The following is a 20,557-nucleotide window of genomic DNA, read 5'->3' as shown; positions in this document are numbered from 1 at the left end:
AAGGGGGTTATTGCGTTTCTAGGCGGCGCCCCCGCTGCCTAGGCAACCGCGCAGTTAAAGTGTCCGGCCATCAGGACTTGTCCCCAGATCCCCTCGGCTACCCATCCCTCCCTGGTCACCATTCCTCCCTCCTTCCTCCTCCTTTCCCCCCTCCTCCTCTTCCCCTTCTTCCCTCCTCTGCCTCTCTTCCCTCTCCTGTCCCCTCTTCCCCCAACCCCCTGCCCTCCGAGCACTCAATTAAGGCCAAGATTTCCAGCTCCACAAAATGGCCACCGCGATAAACACCTGCGGTCACGTGACCCGCCGTCCTCCCGACTTCGGGCTTTTTTCTGCCTAACTCCGTTTTCGGGGAGGCTGCCCGCGGAAGAACAAGGGCTGATTAGTTCGAAGAAATCTACCGACATTCCCAAGTCGGAGGACTGACAGAAACAAGAACAAGTGCTCGGCTGAAATAAATAGCAAAAAACTGAGAGCATAGGGAGAAAAAGAAGAGGCCTAGGTTAAATTTTAAAGACCTCCTCGGAGGCGGAAAACGGGACACGAGTTATCGCGAGATTTCAAAACCTCAAAGACAAGCTAGGGTATTAGCGGAGAACAGGGCAACTGAAGCTGAAGCGAACTAGGACAGCATTTGGCGCTCGGAGGTCCAAGGTAGGACGCCAAGCCAGGGACGGGACTGATTAGAAAATCACGCGAGGTTTGGACTAAACGAGCTCGCAGTAGTTAGGCAGAAGTCACAGCGGCAGGAGGAGTGCGGGTGTGAGAGGGAGGGCCTACGTCTTACGTGCTGACGTACAGCCTTTCGAGTGAGTATATTAGATCCGTGGCCGCGCCGTGAGCTCCAGAGCCGCAGTTCTCCCGTGAGAGGGCCTTCGCGGTGAATCAAACACAGTCGATCAGCAGAGGAAGACTCCGAGTTCTCGGTACTCTTCAGGGATGAGTCATGTGGCGGTGGAAAATGCGCTCGGGCTGGACCAGCAGGTGAGCTGCAAGGAGTCTGCCGGGATGGTTGCTGACCTGACTTGGCTTATGGCGTAGCGCTAACTGGCACCCTTAGTTCCCATTTCCTGCGTGCCTCGAGCTGGCCAGTGTCAGTGCTTCGGGGCTGTGAAAGAACGGGGAGCGGGCAGGAATGCTGGTTATGGCCGTCGCTCGGGCTGGGGCTCCGGCTTGGCCCGCGGTATTGTCCCCCGGCCGAGCACAATGGCGGCTTTTGTGTGTGCGTGCGCAGGCGGGAGGAGGGGGAGGGGGGTGCGAGCACCTTCATGGGGACGCGCACGCGCGAACCCCGACTGGTTAGTGACCCGTGGGTGGTGGTGGGGGTGGTGGTGCGTGGAGCGGCAGTGTGCGATTGGGGACCCCTTTGGTCTCTAGGGCTTTTGACTCTTTGCGCGCGCGGCCTGGATTCCTGTCCCAGAGACCCGGCGGCGTTGGGGTGTGTGTGTGCGCGCACCCGCGCAGCGGCATTTGTGTGTGAGTGTGAGAGAGCAGGAGGGACGCAGCCCTGGAATGTGGGAGGGGGCAGCGCGGGGGGGGGGTGGCCTTCGCTCGGGGTAATGGCGGCGGCCTTCTTTGTGTGGGGCTGGGCGGTGCTGGGGCCCACTAGCGGGAGAGAGCGGGCCGCGGGCAGGCGAGGGGCCTGGAAAGGAGGATGAAATGGACATCTTGTTCCTCCCGGGCTTCCTTCCTTAGGCTTTTTCGCTTCAGCCAGGTTTCCGCAGGGGCCATTGGACGGAGGGTGCCGCGGCCGCTGAGGCCGCGTTTCCGGAGTGGAAAGTTTTGTGACGCAGAAGATTCGGGGAGGAGTGGGGGGAAGGGGAGGGAGTAATGGGTCCCTGCGTGCGCGGTGGCGCTGGGCTCTAGATAGAGATTGAACACGGCGGGGAGACCTCAGGGAGGTTAGGGACCTGGAGTGGCCCCTTTTTCTTACTCGCTCCAGATAGTATGTGCGTGGCAATTTAGCGAGGGCCGGGCATTGTTTTGGGTGGTACCACGGGTTGTATGACCATTGCCGTGTCAGTGACGTTTGATCCAGGAATCGGCCGGAGGAAAAATACCCGGAATGTAGCTTGAGGGAAATAAACACTTTGTTGTTGACTTGTTGCTGCCTGTGCAGTGAAATTGTGAAATAGGTCAGATCTCCGGGTCTGTCATCTTAACCAGAATCTCCTCTTCTAAGGCTTTGGGGATAGATTAGAGGAGGACGTGTGATCTGAGCGAGGAGGAGGGTTATGGGCTTTGGTGGCAGGAAGTCTGCATCCCTCTGCAACAGAAGCACCGTGCTTCCGATAAGCTTTTAGGTGGGATGTGGGATCCTTTAAGTAAACGGTTTATCTACGGACGCCCGAGAAATCCTGAAACGAAGTTTAGTGACACAAATTGATCGTAGGTTTTAATGTAGTCCCGTGTGATGTTTTTAGAGATTTAATGCTGTTTCTTTGGGAGCATTTTTCCCCCTTTAATGAATCAGTTAGATTCTCCAAATTGCTGACACGTCCTTTGTTGAGTGAAGCGCATAGAATATCTTGTCAAGAGCACAGGCTATCCCCAATTTTAACATTTTCTATATCGGTGGTGCCGTTTTAAAAAGATTAGAGGCAGGAATGAAGCAGTGTAATTCTGGGAGTTTGTAGTAGTCTTTAACGTGATCTTTATCGTTCCTGTTGCCCAGTGTAAAATGAACAAAACTTGTAACACAGGTACAAAAGGATTTTCTGTTCCTGTTGCTCAGTGTAAAATTAAACTTGTAACACAAGTGCAAAAAGACTTTCTCTTTTTTTAGACTTTAAAGTATCTGTTAACAGAAAGCATGTCAGCGTTTTTGCTGATGCAAACTATGGAAGCCAGGTGCCTACAAGTCCTACCATACTTTGTTTCTTTTTAAGATTTAGCATCTTGCTGGGATGGTTCAGTGGGTTAAGCCTCTGCCTTTGCTCAGGGTGTGATCTCAGGGTCTTGCGCTCTGCTCAGCAGGGAGCCCCCCCCCACTCATGATCTCTCTCCGTGTCTGTCACATAAAAAATAAAATCTTCCAATTTTCAGTGACTCCATTGATAATGCTTGCAATTTGACAGTATCAATCTGGAGCTTTTAACAGAATACTTAACGTCACCTTTGCAAACAGGTGGCATCAGTATTGTGTGATTTGTTTTTTTGTGGCTTTCTTAAATTAAGCTGTTCCTTTTGACACATGCAGTCCGCCCCCCCCCTTTGCTTGCATGTAGTTTCTGTTGAGTGGTAAAAGAATGAGAAAACATAGGTCTTTTTGTAGAATGTTGAGGTTTTGCCTTCAGTGTAAGGGGATGAGTAGAAGTGGAGATTAAATGTAGTGAAATGTGTTCTCTTAAAGTGTTGAATGTCACATGCAATTTATGTTCAAAATCTTCTGAACTTAATCTAGATCTTGAAAATGGGAAAATAAATAGGTAGAACCTACCTCAGAGTTTCTGTTTTGTTTTTTAAGAATTTTTGGGGGGGTGGTGCAGAGGGACAGTGAGAGGGAACACGAGCAAGAGGGGTGGGAGAGGGAGAAGCAGGCTTTTGGCCCAGCAGGGAGCCCATTGAGGAGCTCTGTGGCAGGACCACGGGAATCATGACCTGATGACCTGAGCCGAAGGCAGACCCCCCATGAACCACTGAGCCACCCAGGAGTGCTACCCTAATTAAAAACAATTGTGCAACATTTAGGGATGAAAGAACTAAGAAATAGTTAAAATTTTAGTTTATTTTTCAGGTGTGCTCTGTAGACTTAAAATAATTTCAAGTAGGAAATAATTTCAAGTTGGTGGCATTGGAAACATTTGTCAAATATGATTGGAGTAAAGATGAATCCATTGTCTTTTTGACATTTTAAAATAATTTCTGGGGGCTTTTACTATGGAAGATGTTACAGGGAGAAATCCATTTTTCATTGGATGACTTAAGTTTGGACCCAGTTTCTACCGGATAACACCAGCCTCCTAGGGCCCTGCTTTCTGTAGTATAAACAGTGTTATTTTGGGTTTGCTTAGAATTTTACAGTCTTCAAAGCACATTCTTAGTTCACATTCTCCTTAAGAGCTTCCCATCAGCCCCATGAAGCAGGCCGGGCAGCTAGTGCTACTTAGTGCTGGAGGGCAGGACTAGTTTTTTCTTAGTGTAATATTTTAACACACGGGCTGCTAACCATTTAATTCTGTTTTCCTAGTTTGCTGGCCTAGACCTGAACTCTTCCGATAATCAGAGTGGAGGAAGTACAGCAAGCAGTAAGTAAACCGTTTTATGAATTTCTTGAATGTTAGAGCATTAATAACTTAATGCTTTCTTGGACTTATTTAAAGCTTAAGAATTTCCCCTCCACTTTTTGCTGTGGAAAGAATTATATAGTCACTGTTCGTAGAATTATGTAGTGTAATTAATAATCATAACATTGTGGCCTTGTGGTAATAAAAGAAAGGGACTCATTTTCTTTAGTAAATGGTCATTAAAAAAAACTTGGTAGAACACACATTATCCTTGCAAGTGTTTGATGGTGTTCATTATGAATCTTGAGCCAAGCTTAGAGGTGGTGGGAATGTGTTTATCCCTATTTACTAGAATTAAATTCAGTAAAGGGAACATTCACGTTCATCAGCTACAGTTAACCCTTTCCTGTGAAGAACGTGAGACTTAACAGGCTATAACAATCTTGAGTGGTGGTTAGGATTTTAAATTGCATCTTGTTTGAAAAGAAATTAGATGTAAAAGCTTTATTTCATTTTTTCAGAGTTTTTGTTTCTGCTTTTTTGAGACTTGTTACAGATTAGTATTAAGGTGTAGGTGGTTTATTATTGGTTTATTATGTGGCACTAGGACAGCTTCAGGTTCCTTCTGGTCAGGTCTCTTCCTATTAACTCACCTGCCCCGGAAAAGGAGGGGGGAAATGAGTATAGGCTGTAGGGGGTGAAAGCATTTTTTTTTTTTCCCCCCAAGCACTGTGTTAGGTGGTAAAGGACGTGACCTTATTTTTAGGCAAGAAGGGCCTTGCTGAGCACAAAGTTACTTGGTATTTTTTATATTCTACTTTATTTGCCAAGGTAAAGATCTTTAGAGAGTTGATCATCCTGCCTAATAGAGATACTTAATATTTAATTCAACCCAAAAGTAGAAAGGGAAGTTAAGTTGCAGGTTCTTTAGCAATAGAGCAGGTTGATTTTCCTTTACCTGGTATTATACATTATTTGCTTTTCCTTCTCATCTATTGTCTAGGCTGTATTCTTGCCTGCCTACAGAACAAGTTGACTGTAGGCTTAGCAAGCTCTAAGTTAAAACTCCAGTTCTTGAAATCCTTTTTGCCTTTGCTGTTTTTCCTTAATGTATATCGTCCATTTTTTGGAATTTAACCAGGATGGAAATAAAAATACTTAGTGTCTAATTACATGATTTATTATATAGTAGTCTGTGAGGTTGTAATACTTACATGTTGTTAACAGTGTCTGTTATGACCTTTCTCTGAAATAATAGCAGGCCCTTAAAAAAAGTTGTGTTATGTTAACCATTAGAGACAAACTATGTTTATTTTTGGATTTCAGTGATTAGGTTCCAAGTCAGATTTTTATTTACCAAACTCCCCCCCTCCCCCCGCCACACTTACAGATCTTAAAAAGCAGTATGCATTTAAAGTAAAAGCAGATTCATTTTCTCCCCATCTCAATTTCCAAATAAGAGACTGGGTGGCTGGATACTAAAAAAATTTGTTCCAGGACCATTTTTTAGTTGCACAAATTTTTGTAAAAAGCTTTAACTGGAAGTTTTGGCATTTAAATTTATATTCTTTCTTTTAGAGGGACGCTATATTCCTCCTCATTTAAGGAACAGAGAAGCTGCTAAAGGTAAGTCGAGCAACTTGGGTAGACCTAATTCTTGTTTTTAAGAAGTCAGAGCCTAGGGCAAAATGAGGCACTTTGGGAAGTCCGTAAACATGGTGCTTGGTTCAAATATTAGGACTTAACACTCTTTGGGGAAACTCATCTAAACTCATGCAGTGGAAAATTGTATTTCCTATGTCATATTCTTCTGTGGCCAAGGACATGGTTTTGTACAACCTTACTAGTGTTGTACTTTGTGATTGTTTGTGATCATTCACATCATGATTTCAGTTTGAAAAGGGTGAGTAGGCACCCTACTATGTAAAACAAATTGCATAGTGATAACCCAGTTATTTCTGTTTTGCAGAGCTGTCAAAAAAGATAGATGGGTTATTGCAGAATAATAGGTAACAGATTATAAACAGATCATAGCACTGGGCAGGCTCGCAGTAAGTTGGGAGTGATCCTCTGGTTTCATTCATCTCCTTGCCCTTAACTGCTTTAGTTTGAAAGGTTTTGTCTAATGTGTCAACAACACCTGGTCTTCTCTGATTGTGTTTGTTAATACAGTGATAGACTGATACTTCATTATGGGACAGTTGTCTGGGTCTGTATATTCCATAAAATAGGTGATCTGAGATTCAGAGGAAGAGTGAAGGTTAAGAAGAAGGAAGATGATGAAGGCGGAATCAGAAGGGTGAAGTCCACAGAAACCTGTGGTTTACTGTCATTCTTCCATATGCATGTGCAGTCTTTATCAGCTGCACTGTCCCTGCAATACATGGATATAAAATCCATATTATAATCTAATTAGCGTATCATTGTTCTAATTACTGTACATTGTCTTTATTGTTGTGGGTTCTCTTATTCTTAAGAGTGTTCTAGTTGGAATTGGCCTCGTGTATATTCAGTGCTTTTCCCTCTTCATTCATCCCAGTGACTGGAGATCAAAGGGAGGAGATAGTATAGAGCTTTTAGAACTGAAAGAGATCTTAGAAATGTAAAATTCTTTATTGCTAGTGAAGTCTGTTGATCACCTGGCTGGCTAATGGTAAAGGCACCAGTCTGAAGGAAAGTAACTTGTAAATGATAGCTATTTAATAAAGGGCTGCTGAAACTAGTTTAAATCCTCTACTGCTTGTCTTTAAAGCCTCTGCCTGTTGGGCTAATTTATATCTTTCTCATTCCCAGTTATTGAATGCTTATAGTTGTACCTAAGAATTTGTCCACACCAGCAGTGTGCAGGAATGAGGATTTTCCTTTTTTCTAGGTATTCTTGATTCTTGTCCGATCGTATGCATTTCATGTGAACAGAGCATTGTTCTACTTTTTACTATTGAATCTGGAAAATAATGTATTAAGTAATCTGACACCTTTAGGAATGTCTTAAATAAAGAGCACCTCTAGGGGCGCCTGGGTGGCTCAGTGGGTTAAGCCGCTGCCTTCGGCTCAGGTCATGATCTCAGGGTCCTGGGATCGAGTCCCGCATCGGGCTCTCTGCTCAGCGGGGAGCCTGCTTCCTCCTCTCTCTCTCTGCCTGCCTCTCTGTCTACTTGTGATCTCTCTCTGTCAAATAAATAAATAAAATCTTTAAAAAAAAAAAAAAAGAGCACCTCTAGGAAACATTGAAACAAAGGCAGCTGTTCTAGTAAACTGGGTTCACACATATAAAGTGGAAATTAAATTGTGCCTGTGCTGGTCATACAATTGTTTTATAGGCAGTGTGATTGACCTTTTTAGCGGTGGTATTTTATTCATTTAGAACACTTTTTAGACTGTCAAACTGCTTGATTTAGTGCACGGTGTAGTATTAAAAATATTTAAAAATTTTGTGCGCCAATTACAAACCAGCTCTGAATCTTGGTTCACTTCTGTTACCACAATAGGAATATTTCCATTGTCCTTCCAGTTCACAGAGGTCAAGTTAGAAGGCTTTGAATTCAGAGACCTAGGTATTGTAAATTTCTATTTAATAAAATAAAATGGGTTTGCTTCTTTTTTTTTTTTTTTGTATTGAAGGATTCTACGACAAAGACAGTTCAGGGTGGAGTTCTAGTAAAGATAAGGATGCATACAGCAGTTTCGGATCTCGTAGTGATTCCAGAGGGAAATCTAGTTTCTTTAGTGATCGTGGAAGTGGATCAAGGGGAAGGTAAGTGATTTTTTTACTGATCTTCTTGTCTTATATGTATGCAGTTCAAGAATTGGTCTTTAATTTGTTAAGTACTCATTCTTGTACCCTGATCATTAAGCATGTTTTTTTTCCCAGTAGATCACCTATTTGGATGTTAAGCATTAAGTTTGTGTAATCTTATTTTTCTAAATGTAGGAGGTCTTAACTAAATTGAACTTCTTGTATAGAAACTAGATGAGAATAAGAATGTGCCCCTGGACATACTGAAATCGATTACTTTTATATTTCTTTAGTTTTATGTATATGTAAAGGAGTAAAGTTTGTCTAGTGAATGGCCTAACGTGGTTGAGATTTTTTGTGGATATTCTTTATGACAATTTTTAAACACCTTATATTTTTGATTACACAAGTGGTGAACTGACCTCATGCGCCTAATAGCTGTGGTTAGTCCTGTGTGTCCTGATTTTTCGCAAACAGGCCTAAAACTAAAAACATCTTAATTCAGGTAAGGATTATTTTCTACCTTTTATCCAAAGTCTGTCACACAGGTGAATTGTTTGTCCTTATAAGTGACATCCTAATATAACTGGGACAATTGAGGTTTGATGTGCTATTTTCTTTTTCCTACCACTAAAATATATTTGGATGAGAAGTTTAAATAAAAATGTAAGTTACGTGCTGATAACAAATATTTAAGACTCGGTTCTTAATTTCAGCATGTATGAGGCCTGTGTAGGCTGTATAATACAGAACTCAAGAAGGATACATACTTGATGTATGTAAATAACACAATCTGATTAGTTTAAAGGCCTTATTTGTCAAGTAAGAGTAAGCAAAATTGACATTCTTGAAGTTAGCATAATGAGGAGTTCAATTTCTCTGTATGTATGATTCTAGAGTAGTTCTGGGAATCTGATAGTGGTTAAATGATGTGATTCTGATTAGTTGCTTATGCTGTTCAGGTTTGATGATCGTGGACGGAGTGACTATGATGGCATCGGCAGCCGTGGTGACAGAAGTGGTTTTGGCAAATTTGAACGTGGTGGAAATAGTCGTTGGTGTGACAAATCAGATGAAGATGATTGGTCAAAACCACTCCCACCAAGTGAACGCTTGGAACAGTAAGTTTTTGAAATGTGTGTTAATTGTGATAAAGCCGCATTAGCTAGGATAGCAAGTAGACTTACCAATCTTTTGATTTCAGGGAACTCTTTTCTGGAGGAAACACTGGGATTAACTTTGAGAAATACGATGACATTCCAGTTGAGGCAACAGGCAACAACTGTCCTCCACATATTGAAAGTGTAAGTATTTGTGTTTGACCTTTTAAGACACAGAGGGAAGTGTAAACTTTTTCACATTTCACAGCACCTCAAAATGAGGTGGGCTTCCTAAAAGCAAATGCCAGTTGTACCTACTTCAGGAAGTCTTTAGTTACATTAAAAACCTGCCTCATTGGTTTGTGGAAAGATTGAGTTCAGTGTCTCCATTACTAATAATTGGAAATAGAAAATGGGTCAAATATAGGAAGAACCCAGATTTCTCCAATGTATATTAAACCTGGGAGTTGATTTTTCTCAGAATGTAATGTCGTTTCATATAAAGCAGCTGTATAGTACAAATTAGCTATTAGGGTCCCTCCCCACCCCCGATTTAATGTAAAGCTAGATAGCATTTCTAGCTATTTTAACCCTATTGAATTTCTTTGACAGTTCAGTGATGTTGAGATGGGAGAAATTATTATGGGAAACATTGAGCTTACTCGTTATACTCGCCCAACTCCAGTGCAAAAGCACGCTATTCCTATTATCAAAGAGAAAAGAGACTTGATGGCTTGTGCTCAAACAGGTAAGTTTACTTGATGAAAGTAAAAAATTATCAAGAATACTGTAACTGGGTTTGTTCTTACAAAACTAGTACCAAAAAAACCACAGTGGGGTACATAAGTTTCATGGGGAAGCTTGAGTCCCAGATGTATACTGGGACTCATCAGTATACTTTGACACAGGTGTGCAGTAGCTGGCTGGTGTATTTGTTTTAGATCTTTGATTTTGTTATCTCCAGTGTTCACCGTAGGGCCTATAGAAAGTCCTCAGCCCTTACTGCTCCAAGAGGAATAGATTATTGTTAATGCATTCGTGGGAAATGAGCACTGTAACATTACATGTGAAATAAGGAGGATCAGATTAGAATAGCCTGTGATCCATAGGAATATGGCCAAGGGGAAGGTGGCTTCATGGAAAAGGAGCACCTCCCATCTTTTGGGAATGGGGGTAGAGCCTCTGAATTGAGTACAAGCTTTGTTATATTGGTGAGTTTGACCAATATGAAAGAGGGTGGCAAATCCCCCACCCATTAAAAATATATTAATCATTAGGTATTTTTTCTTCACTATAGAAGAGTGAGAATGTTATCCTTTATATACCATCAATATCTATAGTACCTATAAGGAAGTGTTAGAAATTGAAATTGACATCACTTCTGAGTGAAAATTGCTGTTCTCTTTACACACACAAGTGCAAAGAAGCAAATACTACTTTGTTATTGATGTTTGTGGTGTACTTCCTCTGTAAGGGAACAAAATAAACATTTTTGGTTTTTTGGGCCATATGGTCTTCGTTTCCAGTCAACTCATTTTTGCTATGTAGTACGAAAGCACTTATAGACGGTATGTAAATTTGGTGTGGCTGTGTTCCAGTAAAACTTTATTTACAAAGATAGGCTGGGTCTTTTGCTGACTCCTGTTACAGATGGCTCAAAGAAGTCACTTCTTGGTATTTTTAACTTAGGTGTTAATTTTTAGAAAATTCATTTGGGCATAAATTAAATAGTAATTATAAATAACTAGTAATAAATTAACTAGTAATTACTAGTTAATTACTAATTAACTAGTAATAGGGCAGTTAAAAAATAATCAGGTTTTTCTGTGGTTGAATCAGAATATGCTTTCCCTTAAACAGGGTCTGGAAAAACTGCAGCGTTTCTCTTACCCATCTTGAGTCAGATTTATGCAGATGGTCCAGGAGAGGCTTTGAGGGCCATGAAGGTAAATATTAAATGGGACTTTATTTTAAAGTAAGCTCTGCCCAGTGTGGGGCTTGAACTCACCACCCTGAGGTCAAGAACTGTGTGCTCTACCAAGCCAGCCAGGTGCCCCTAAATGGATCACCATCATTACTGTTTTTTTAAGATTTTATTTAGAGAGCACAAGCTGGGGAGGAGGAGAAGCAGCAGGCTCACCACTGAGCCCTACCCAGGGCTCGATTCTAGGACCCAGGATCATGACCTGAGCAGAAGGCAGACCCAATGGGACATTACTGTTAGAACTTTTGTTGGTAGATGTTGAGAGAACTTTCTGTATGAGAGCTCTTTATAAAAAACTTCCCACTTCAAATTACTGAATGAAAAGGAATTTTCAAGTGTAATCTATAAATTACTGAAGGGAATTCTGTTGTAACGGGTCTTCTTTAAAAAGGATGTTAAAGAGTTTATTAACTTAAATTATTTCTTAGGAAAATGGAAGGTATGGGCGTCGCAAGCAATACCCAATCTCCTTGGTATTAGCACCAACTAGAGAATTGGCAGTACAGATATATGAGGAAGCCAGGAAAGTAAGTATGCATTTGAGGGATTATTGGCTTTCCTATTGATTCTAATGAAATGTTTTAAGACCATGTAAAAGTGTTGGCCTTGAAGTTGATAAAATTTCTTTGCTTACAGTTTTCATACCGATCCAGAGTTCGACCTTGCGTGGTTTATGGTGGTGCTGATATTGGTCAACAGATCCGAGACTTAGAGCGTGGATGCCACTTGTTAGTAGCTACTCCAGGTCGTCTAGTGGATATGATGGAAAGAGGAAAGATTGGATTAGACTTTTGCAAGTATGTTGATTTTTAAGTGCATAAGATGTAATAATTTTTTAAATTACGGGCCACTTGTTTTGTAGAAGTAATAAGTAGTAATGGTTGGCATTTTAAGATTGAGAAATGGTTTTTAGTCCTCTAACTTATATAAGAAGTTGGCTGTTTGTAATTTTAATGTTGAAAGATCAAGGACCTTTTTTTAGTAGAGGCTGAGAATAACCAGATTGGGAGAGTGAAAAGTAGTAAGAGCTGGTCTTGCTGTATGCTTGTGAATGATGGCACAAATCCTGGGCTAGGTCTCCTGTACACAAGTCTGATCATGCAGTGTGAGGAATTTATATCAAACTCTTATTATGATAACAGCTATACTAAAACTATCTTTTTTCAAATTCTAAACTGAAATTTTTTTTTTTTTTGGCAGATACTTGGTGTTAGATGAAGCTGATAGGATGTTGGATATGGGTTTTGAACCTCAGATACGTAGGATAGTTGAACAAGATACTATGCCACCAAAGGGTGTCCGCCACACTATGATGTTTAGTGCTACTTTCCCTAAGGAAATACAGGTATTGTTTGATGCTGCTGCTTTTACTACTTGGGAATTTGTACTACTTGGGAATCTCAGTAGATAATAAACTTTTTTATTTTTTTCAGATGCTGGCCCGTGATTTCTTGGATGAGTATATCTTTTTAGCTGTAGGAAGAGTTGGCTCTACCTCTGAGAATATTACACAGAAAGTCGTTTGGGTGGAAGAGTCCGATAAACGGTCATTTTTGCTTGATCTTCTAAACGCAACAGGTAAAATGACCATGTCAGCATCACATTGGTGGCTTAGGTGATGAGAGTCCATTTGGATTGCCTTAACTGGTTTTCCTCCCCATTCAGAACATTGGTTAAAAGTCTTTTTTATTTGCCTGTCTTTGCATGTTTACTAAATGTAAAGAGAACTAAGTCACTGTTAGTGACAAAAATCCGGTAATTTTTCACAATCAGGCAAGGATTCACTGACCTTAGTGTTTGTGGAGACCAAAAAGGGTGCAGATTCTCTGGAAGATTTCTTGTACCATGAAGGATATGCTTGTACCAGTATCCATGGAGACCGATCTCAGAGAGATAGAGAAGAGGCCCTTCACCAGTTCCGCTCAGGAAAAAGCCCAATTCTAGTGGCTACAGCAGTATGTATAAGACAGTTCTTATTTTCAAGTTCAGCATGTTCAGTGTTTGGCTTGAAGTGCGCCATATATAACAAAAGTTATTTTCTAGGTAGCAGCAAGAGGACTGGATATTTCAAATGTGAAACATGTTATCAATTTTGACTTGCCAAGTGATATTGAAGAATATGTACATCGCATTGGCCGTACAGGACGTGTAGGGAACCTTGGTAAGTGTTCAGTTACTTGATGGTCTGGTGGTGGTTTTTCAGTGGGATATGTGCAGCCAAGAACTCTCTAGGACCTTAGATCTAAGAAATTTGTTTCTAAGGAATGTGGTTAAAACCTGTCTCCGCAATACAAATAACTAGTTCTCTCTTTGCATGGTATTCTACTTAAGATGCTGTATAGGAAAGTAAGAATACTACGTTTCAGTGGATGACCTTAATTTATGTACTTTTTGGAACTGGTTTAGGCCTTGCCACCTCGTTCTTTAATGAGAGGAATATAAACATTACCAAGGATTTGTTGGATCTTCTTGTTGAAGCTAAACAAGAAGTGCCATCTTGGTTAGAAAACATGGCTTATGAACACCACTACAAGGGAAGCAGTCGTGGACGATCGAAGAGGTAAGGCGTGTGGGTGGTGCATAAAGAGAGGGATGGTGCCATGTCCACAGTTCACGCTTCCAATGTTCAGTTGAGTGGGCTTCATGTTTCTTAGGTTGCCTGGATCCTTCGGGTGAGGGGTGTTAGAAGAGAGGACACTGAGTTAAAGCTAGTCATTCGCCGCTACAGCGTTTATGATCACTATTAGGGAAAAGAGGGCTGGATAGGGAAACTTTGGTATTGCAAAGTCAGAAATTGACCACGGGAAAGTGTTAACAAGAACTGGGTTATTTGGTGGAATTGCATCTTCCCGAGAACCACCAACACACCTTGTTGTTGCAGTAGCAGATTCAGTGGAGGATTCGGTGCCCGAGACTATCGACAAAGCAGCGGTGCCAGCAGTTCCAGCTTCAGCAGCAGCCGCGCAAGCAGCAGCCGCAGTGGAGGCGGCGGCCACGGCAGCAGCAGAGGGTTTGGTGGAGGTAAATGTGACTTTTTTAACCTGTCTTTGGGAAGGGGTTCTTCCTTGTAGTCCTCTTTTCAGAGCATAATTAAAAACACTGGGGGAAGTTCTGCCCTATAGATTGTTTTTAGTAATGTGACATCAAAGTATTTAAAGAAGGGAAAGATTTAACAGTGGCTGACTTAATTAATTTGTCTCTTTCTTTTTTTAAATCTCTCATTAGGTGGCTATGGAGGCTTTTACAACAGTGATGGATATGGAGGAAATTATAACTCCCAGGGGGTTGACTGGTGGGGTAACTGAACCTGCTTTGCAGTAGGTCACCCTGCCAAACAAGCTAATATGGAAACCACATGTAACTTAGCCAGACTATACCTTGTGTAGCTTCAAGAACTCGCAGTACATTACCAGCTGTGATTCTCCACTGAAATTTTTTTTTTAAGGGAGCTCAAGGTCACATGAAGAATTGAAAGGAACAATCAGCAGCCCTGTTCAGAAGGTGGTTCGAAGACTTCATTGCTGTAGTTTGGATTAACTCCCCTCCCGCCAACCCCCATCCCAAACTGCATTTATAATTTTGTGACTGAGGATCATTTGTTTGTTAATGTACTGTGCCTTTAACTTTAGACAACTTTTTATTTTGATGTCCTGTTGGCTCAGTAATGCTCAAGATATCAATTGTTTTGACAAAATAAATTTACTGAACTTGGGCTAAAATCAAACCTTGGCACACAGGTGTGATACAACTTAACAGGAATCATCGATTCATCCATAAATATTATAAGGAAAAAACTTATGCGGTAGCCTGCATTAGGGCTTTTTGATACTTGCAGATTGGGGGAAAACAACAAACGTCTTGAAGCATAATAATGGAATTAGTTTCTAATGTGGCAAACTGTATTAAGTTAAAGTTCTGATTTGCTCACTCTATCCTGGATAGGTATTTAGAACCTGATAGTCTTTAAACAAGCCATTCCAGTCATGATGAGGTGATGTATGAATACATGCATACATTCAAAGCACTGTTTTCAAAGTTAATGCAAGTAAATACAGCAATTCCTCTTTCAATGTTTAGGCAGATCATTAACTATGAGCTAGCCAAATGTGGGCATATTATTACAGGGAAAGTTTAAAGGTCTGATAACTTGAAATAGGTTTTTAGGAGAATTCATCTACTTAGACTTTTTAAATGCCTGCCATAAATGAAATTGAAATGGTAGAATGGCTGACCACAGCAATGACCAGCCCTCCTCGGGGCCCTGGGTGATTTTTGGTCTAATAACGCATGCTAGTGTTGATGTTTTTTGGTCAAGAGGGTATGAACAGGAAGAATTAATGCAGCAGGCTTTATTTTAAATGCCGATTCACATTACTCTGTTCAAGCTGCGTTGAGATGTTAAACTGGCTTACTATAGACTTTGTAAAAATGGCTCCAGAAGAGTAACAAACTGAAATCTTTTGAGATCACACAGGTTGGAAATATGTACATAACTGCACAAGGTGTCGATTCTGCTCTACAGTGCAGTTGTAGTCAGTTTTAGTTGCATAGGTTTCCATTGTATTTATAGTCTGTTTATGCTAAATCTGGCCAAAGATGAGCATTGTCCACCACTAAAATGCCTCTGCCACTTTGAATTCTGTGCTAATTTTGTGGCCAGAATGCGGTGATCAAAACGCTCAATCTTTTTACAGTGGCATAGGAAGACGGCAAAAATTTCCTAAAGTGCAATAGATTTTCAAGTGTATTGTGCCTTGTTCTAAAACTTTTATTAAGTAGGTGCACTTGACAGTATTGAGGTCATTTGTTATGGTGCTATTTCAATTAGTCTAGGTTTAGGCCCTTGTACATTTTGCCCATAACTTTTTACAAAGTACTTCTTTTATTGCACATTCAGAGAATTTTATATATATGTCTTGTGTGCGTGTCCTTAAACTTCCAATCTTATTTTGTCTCTTGGAGATTGTTGAACGCAGCTTGTCTAGGAAGGGGATGGGACTAGATTCTAAAATTTATTTGGGACCACGGGAATAATAGTCGGGAAGAAAACTATTTGCACACGACAGATTTCTAGATACTTTTTGCTGCTAGTTTTATGTAATATTTATTGAACATTTTGACAAATATTTATTTTTGTAAGCCTAAAAGTGATTCTTTGAAAGTTTAAAGAAACTTGACCAAAAGACAGTACAAAAACACTGGCACTTGAATGTTGAATGTCACCGTATGCGTGAAATTATATATTTCGGGGTAGTGTGAGCTTTTAATGTTAAGTCATATTAAACTCTTAAGTCAAATTAAGCAGACCCGGCATTGGCAGTGTAGCCATAACTTTCTGATGTTAGTAAAAACAAAATTGGCGACTTGAAACCAAATCATGCCAAGGTTTTGATACACTTGTCTTAAGATATTAATGATACACTTCAAAACACTGATAAGAAGTGTCCAGATTCTCAGATGTTTGTTGCGTGAGTTTTGTTTAGTTGTGTGTATTTTTTTTTTTCCAGTGAATGTCTGGCACATTGCAATCCTCAAACATGTGGTTATCTTTGTTGTATTGGCATATTCAGTGACTTGTACATTCAGCGGTAGCGTTTGAGCAAGTTGTATCAGCAAGCAATATTTTCAGTTAATAAGGTTTCAAAAAATCACATAAGAATGGATTTAAACTTGCTGAATGTAAAGATTGAACTTCAAGTCACTGTAGCTTTAGTAATTGCTTACTGTATTAGTTTAGATGCTAGCACTGCATGTGCTGTGCATATTCTGATTTTATTAAAATAAAAAGTTGAACTGCACAGTCTCCTTTGTTGTTGTCAATTGTGGTTTATTATTATAGGTGAAAATAAAGTTGTGCTCTTGCCTGAAGAATTGTAAGGTGTAATTTTTTTTTTAAATATTTTTTGGTTTGCTGTCCAGTGCTAATTTGGAGATGCCTTTTGGAGACAGAATTACTCTGATACAAGTATTTGTCATAAACAATGAAGGCCCCAAAAAGAGTTGTTGGACTAGGTGGGAATCTAAGAGGTCCTTAGTGATGTACAGTATGTATTGCAAATTGGTTTGTGCTTTGAGCAGCTTAATATGGGTGGGAATCTCTTTGTTCTTTGAAGCATTTAATGAGAAGGTCATTTGAACAGTGGAAGAAGTTGGGTTAGAAGCAAAAGTACTAGTAATCTAAGTGATGGTTAACACTTTGGGATCAAGAATGTATTTGGTGCAGGGGGAGCAAGGGGAACTCCTGGGTGGTTCAGTCTGTGGATCACGTGTTTCAGTCTCAGTTGTGAGTTCAAGCCCCATGTTGGGCATGGAACCTACTTCTAAGGGTATTTGGGGTCAGGGTGATAGAGATGGCATGGGCACCCTTCCTCTGCGTTCTTTGCTGGCGTCCATTACTCTACATAGCTGCAGGCCCCTCCACTACCAAGGAACGGATGGTCTGGATAAGCCTCATTCTGAGAAGTGAGGTTGAACCATACAAAAGGACTATTTTGTTTGGGGGGTCAAACGTGAAGTGTTGGCAATCAGATAGGATTAAACCTAGGGAAAATACTTAATTCACCTTGTTTCTCTTGGAGTTCTTTGCAGTATGATTGAGAATTTTTCATGAGCATTGTAGGAAAGTACTTGCATCTGGATAGTTATTTTCAGAGTTCGACATGATCTCATAGCAGCAAACCTGTTTTTACGGCAGAATTTTGAAGCATACCATATTGGTGTTAAAGGTGGGAAAGAGGAAGGGGAGCCTGAGTTTAGTCAAAAGTATAGAAAGGTTATGTTAGGACCGCTGCATTGACAAGACAGTGGCTGAAGGTGACAAAGTGAAATTGGATTCTAAGAATGGTTCCAGTTTGCTTTTGAGTGAACACAAGCTATCTGGGGGGACTGTAGTTCTGAATTGAGAATTATTTCTAGTCTAGCAGAGCTAAGATTATAATAACTCAGGTGTACTTGCGTACTATGTTAATTTTTGTAGTTTAATTTTTAATAATTTATATGATACGTTTAAGTATAAAATACTAGTCCTTTCCCCCCTCTACCCAGTGTTAGCAGTTTCCTGGGTTTTTTCTTAACCATCTTGGCTGAATTTCAAAACCAGATACTTTTTTTCAAAAATGACTTAGTGGGGCCATGTTTGAAAATGTTCCCAGTGTCTTTGCTTAAAATTATATAAATTTTTTTTTTCTATTCTGGGTAGCTGTTCCCCCTGCCCCAATGCTCCTAAGTGACCTGGTTGAATGGTCACAGGCTTGTTCTTGAAGCTCAGTAACTAAGCTATCTAGGTGTTGACACAGGTCTTAATGGGCCTTCCCGCTGGAATGCAGAGGCTCCAAACATTCACTGCATTTTAGGAGTATCTCGGGGTTTTTTTCTCTTCTGTTCTCATTGAACACCATTCCAGATAGGTTTAAACCTGCTCTGCTTCGCATCTCATCCTCATTTCATTTGATGGACTTTCCAGCATGTTCAGTCTGTTTGTAATAGGGTTTCCTCTATAATGACTCTTCTCCACTTCCATTTTCATTGTCCATCCCCCACCCCCCCCACCCCCCAGGTTTTTCCTCTCTCTACCTGATTGGGTTGTCTTCAGGGTAATTCTGAAATAGGAATATTTTGACACAAGGCACTAGGTTTAATTATAATGTGGAAGAATATTTCATGACCTGCAAAGATGCTTATTATGGGAGAAAACTCCATAAAACAGATGAACACATTTACTGTAAGAGGAGCGGCAGTCTCAAAACAGGTGTTAAGCATAGAATTACATTATGACTCAGCAATTTTACTCCCAGGAGAATTCTACCCAGGAGAAGCGAAAACAAGCTTACAGGTTATGTTTGCATGCGAATGTTCATAGCATTCAAAATAATCAAAAAGTGGAAACCACCCAAATGCCAATCAGCTGGCGGGTGGACAAACAAAATGTGTATACATGGAATGGAATGCTGTTTGGCCTTAAAAAGAAGGAAGTACTGATGCTATCTCTATCCTCTAGGGACATGACCACATCCCTAATTTCCTTTCCCTTCAAAGGATCATTAAGAGGGTCTGTTAGTACTGTGACACATGTCTGTATTCTTACTTAAGGTTTTCTGTGGATGTCTGGTTTCAGTCCTGATTTTATTGTGTTAACAGCTCTAGTCATGGTTTATAATTTGAGGGTTCCTGTTTTCCTTGTTACACTGAGGATGACATTTTACTTTTTTTTTAAAGTAGGGCCTTGAATTTAGGGTTAGGGTTACCTAAGCCTAATCCTGAGATCAAGTGTGGCACCATGACGTTTTCCTTTTGAGCTAAGTGAAGTAAAAATGCCTCCCATCTTTGGAAGAAAGTGGAAATCCTCATTTTCCCTTTTCCACTCTTAACTCTATTCCACACTCAACCTAAATTTTCAACAACCCGTCTCATTTACCTGACATCGGTTGGTTAGTTGGATGCGGAACGGTCTCTGAAACTCCACTCCTGACCCAGTCACCTGGTAGGACCCTAGTGGGTTATCTAGTAAACATTTGGATGGCCAAATCCAAAAATGGCTCATTCAAAAGCTGATTTGGGGTCTGCTTGAGTGTTAGGGAATGTGTAGTGTTGAGTTCAAATGTAGTCCTTGTCCTCTTAGAACCTAGTTTTTTTTTTGTGGTTCCCCAACTTAATATTGCAACAAGGGAATCTGGGAAATGATTCTATGGCAACTCCTAATAAAATCTGTCCCTGGGGATTCACTCTATAATCTCTTTTGCTTTTTGCTTCGGCTTTTAATTTCCCCAGGCAATTCTGATGCAGCAGACTTAGGTATGGAGTCTGCTGTTCTCTACCCTTTATCATGTGTTCCAAAACTTCCAATGACCATGATCATATTTCAGGTACTTCATGGCAGAAGATCTCTATATTCCATATTGCAGTAGATACTGCGACCAAATTAATGGCACTCTATTAAGTTGGTCCAGTGGTGTGGCACCAGACTCCCTTGGTAGCTCTTAAGTTCCCCCTGCCTTATATTGTAGCTGAATATGATGCTCTTGTGCGGACAATCCTGTACTCGGCCAGAGTTTTTGTTCACCCTGTTCCTTCTGAGTGGAATTTGAGCTGAATAATTTTATATACTGTGCTAAGAATATTAAGCCGCCATTTACAATTATTAGCGATGTAGAGAAAATAATTGCTCTGGGTTGAGGAAGGAGTAGGTTTCAACTGGAGTGTGCAGAACGAGCTCAACTCTTTGGAGAGTGTGTAGAAAACTAGAAGGAAATCTGCCAAAATAGAGGCAGTTCCTGCTTCTGGTTGAAACAAAGATTTTCTGCTGCTTCACACTTTCCCTGTACTAAACAGGTTTTATACAGTTATATTTTCGATAAAACTTAAGTTTATGTTTTTTAGTCTGAAATGACAAATTCATAGGAAGTTGTGAAGTAGTACAAAGAGGTCATTTGGGTCATTTGTACTTTTCACAGTTTCCCCTGTTGGTAACATCTGGCATAACTACTACATCAAAACCAGGAAATTGACGTTGGTACAA

The 20,557-nt window shown here is 40.6% G+C and overlaps 1 protein-coding gene across 2 annotated transcripts; it reads left to right on the top strand.

Annotated features, from left to right (window-relative positions):
* Nucleotides 1–801: 801 nt before the first annotated feature.
* On the top strand, nt 802–16,841 carry DDX3X (DEAD-box helicase 3 X-linked). Of its 2 annotated transcripts, none has more exons than XM_044235778.1 (17): nt 802–981; nt 4,187–4,244; nt 5,802–5,849; nt 7,845–7,977; nt 8,922–9,080; nt 9,164–9,263; nt 9,672–9,807; nt 10,920–11,005; nt 11,472–11,570; nt 11,680–11,840; nt 12,244–12,388; nt 12,477–12,621; nt 12,817–12,998; nt 13,087–13,204; nt 13,450–13,603; nt 13,928–14,064; nt 14,269–16,841. In XM_044235778.1, the coding sequence occupies exons 1-17, from the start codon at nt 937–939 to the stop codon at nt 14,346–14,348; spliced, it is 1,986 nt and encodes a 661-aa protein (XP_044091713.1). In that variant the 5' UTR covers nt 802–936; the 3' UTR covers nt 14,349–16,841. The 2 variants fall into 2 exon arrangements, with proteins under 2 accessions (XP_044091713.1, XP_044091712.1); XM_044235777.1 differs by having other exon boundaries at nt 803–981; nt 13,925–14,064.
* The last annotated feature ends 3,716 nt before the right edge of the window (nt 16,842–20,557 follow it).

Source organism: Neovison vison, chromosome X (genome assembly GCF_020171115.1).
Source record: "Neovison vison isolate M4711 chromosome X, ASM_NN_V1, whole genome shotgun sequence".
NCBI classification, from domain to species: Eukaryota; Metazoa; Chordata; class Mammalia; order Carnivora; family Mustelidae; genus Neogale; species Neogale vison.
This window is presented reverse-complemented; position numbering and strand designations above follow the sequence as displayed.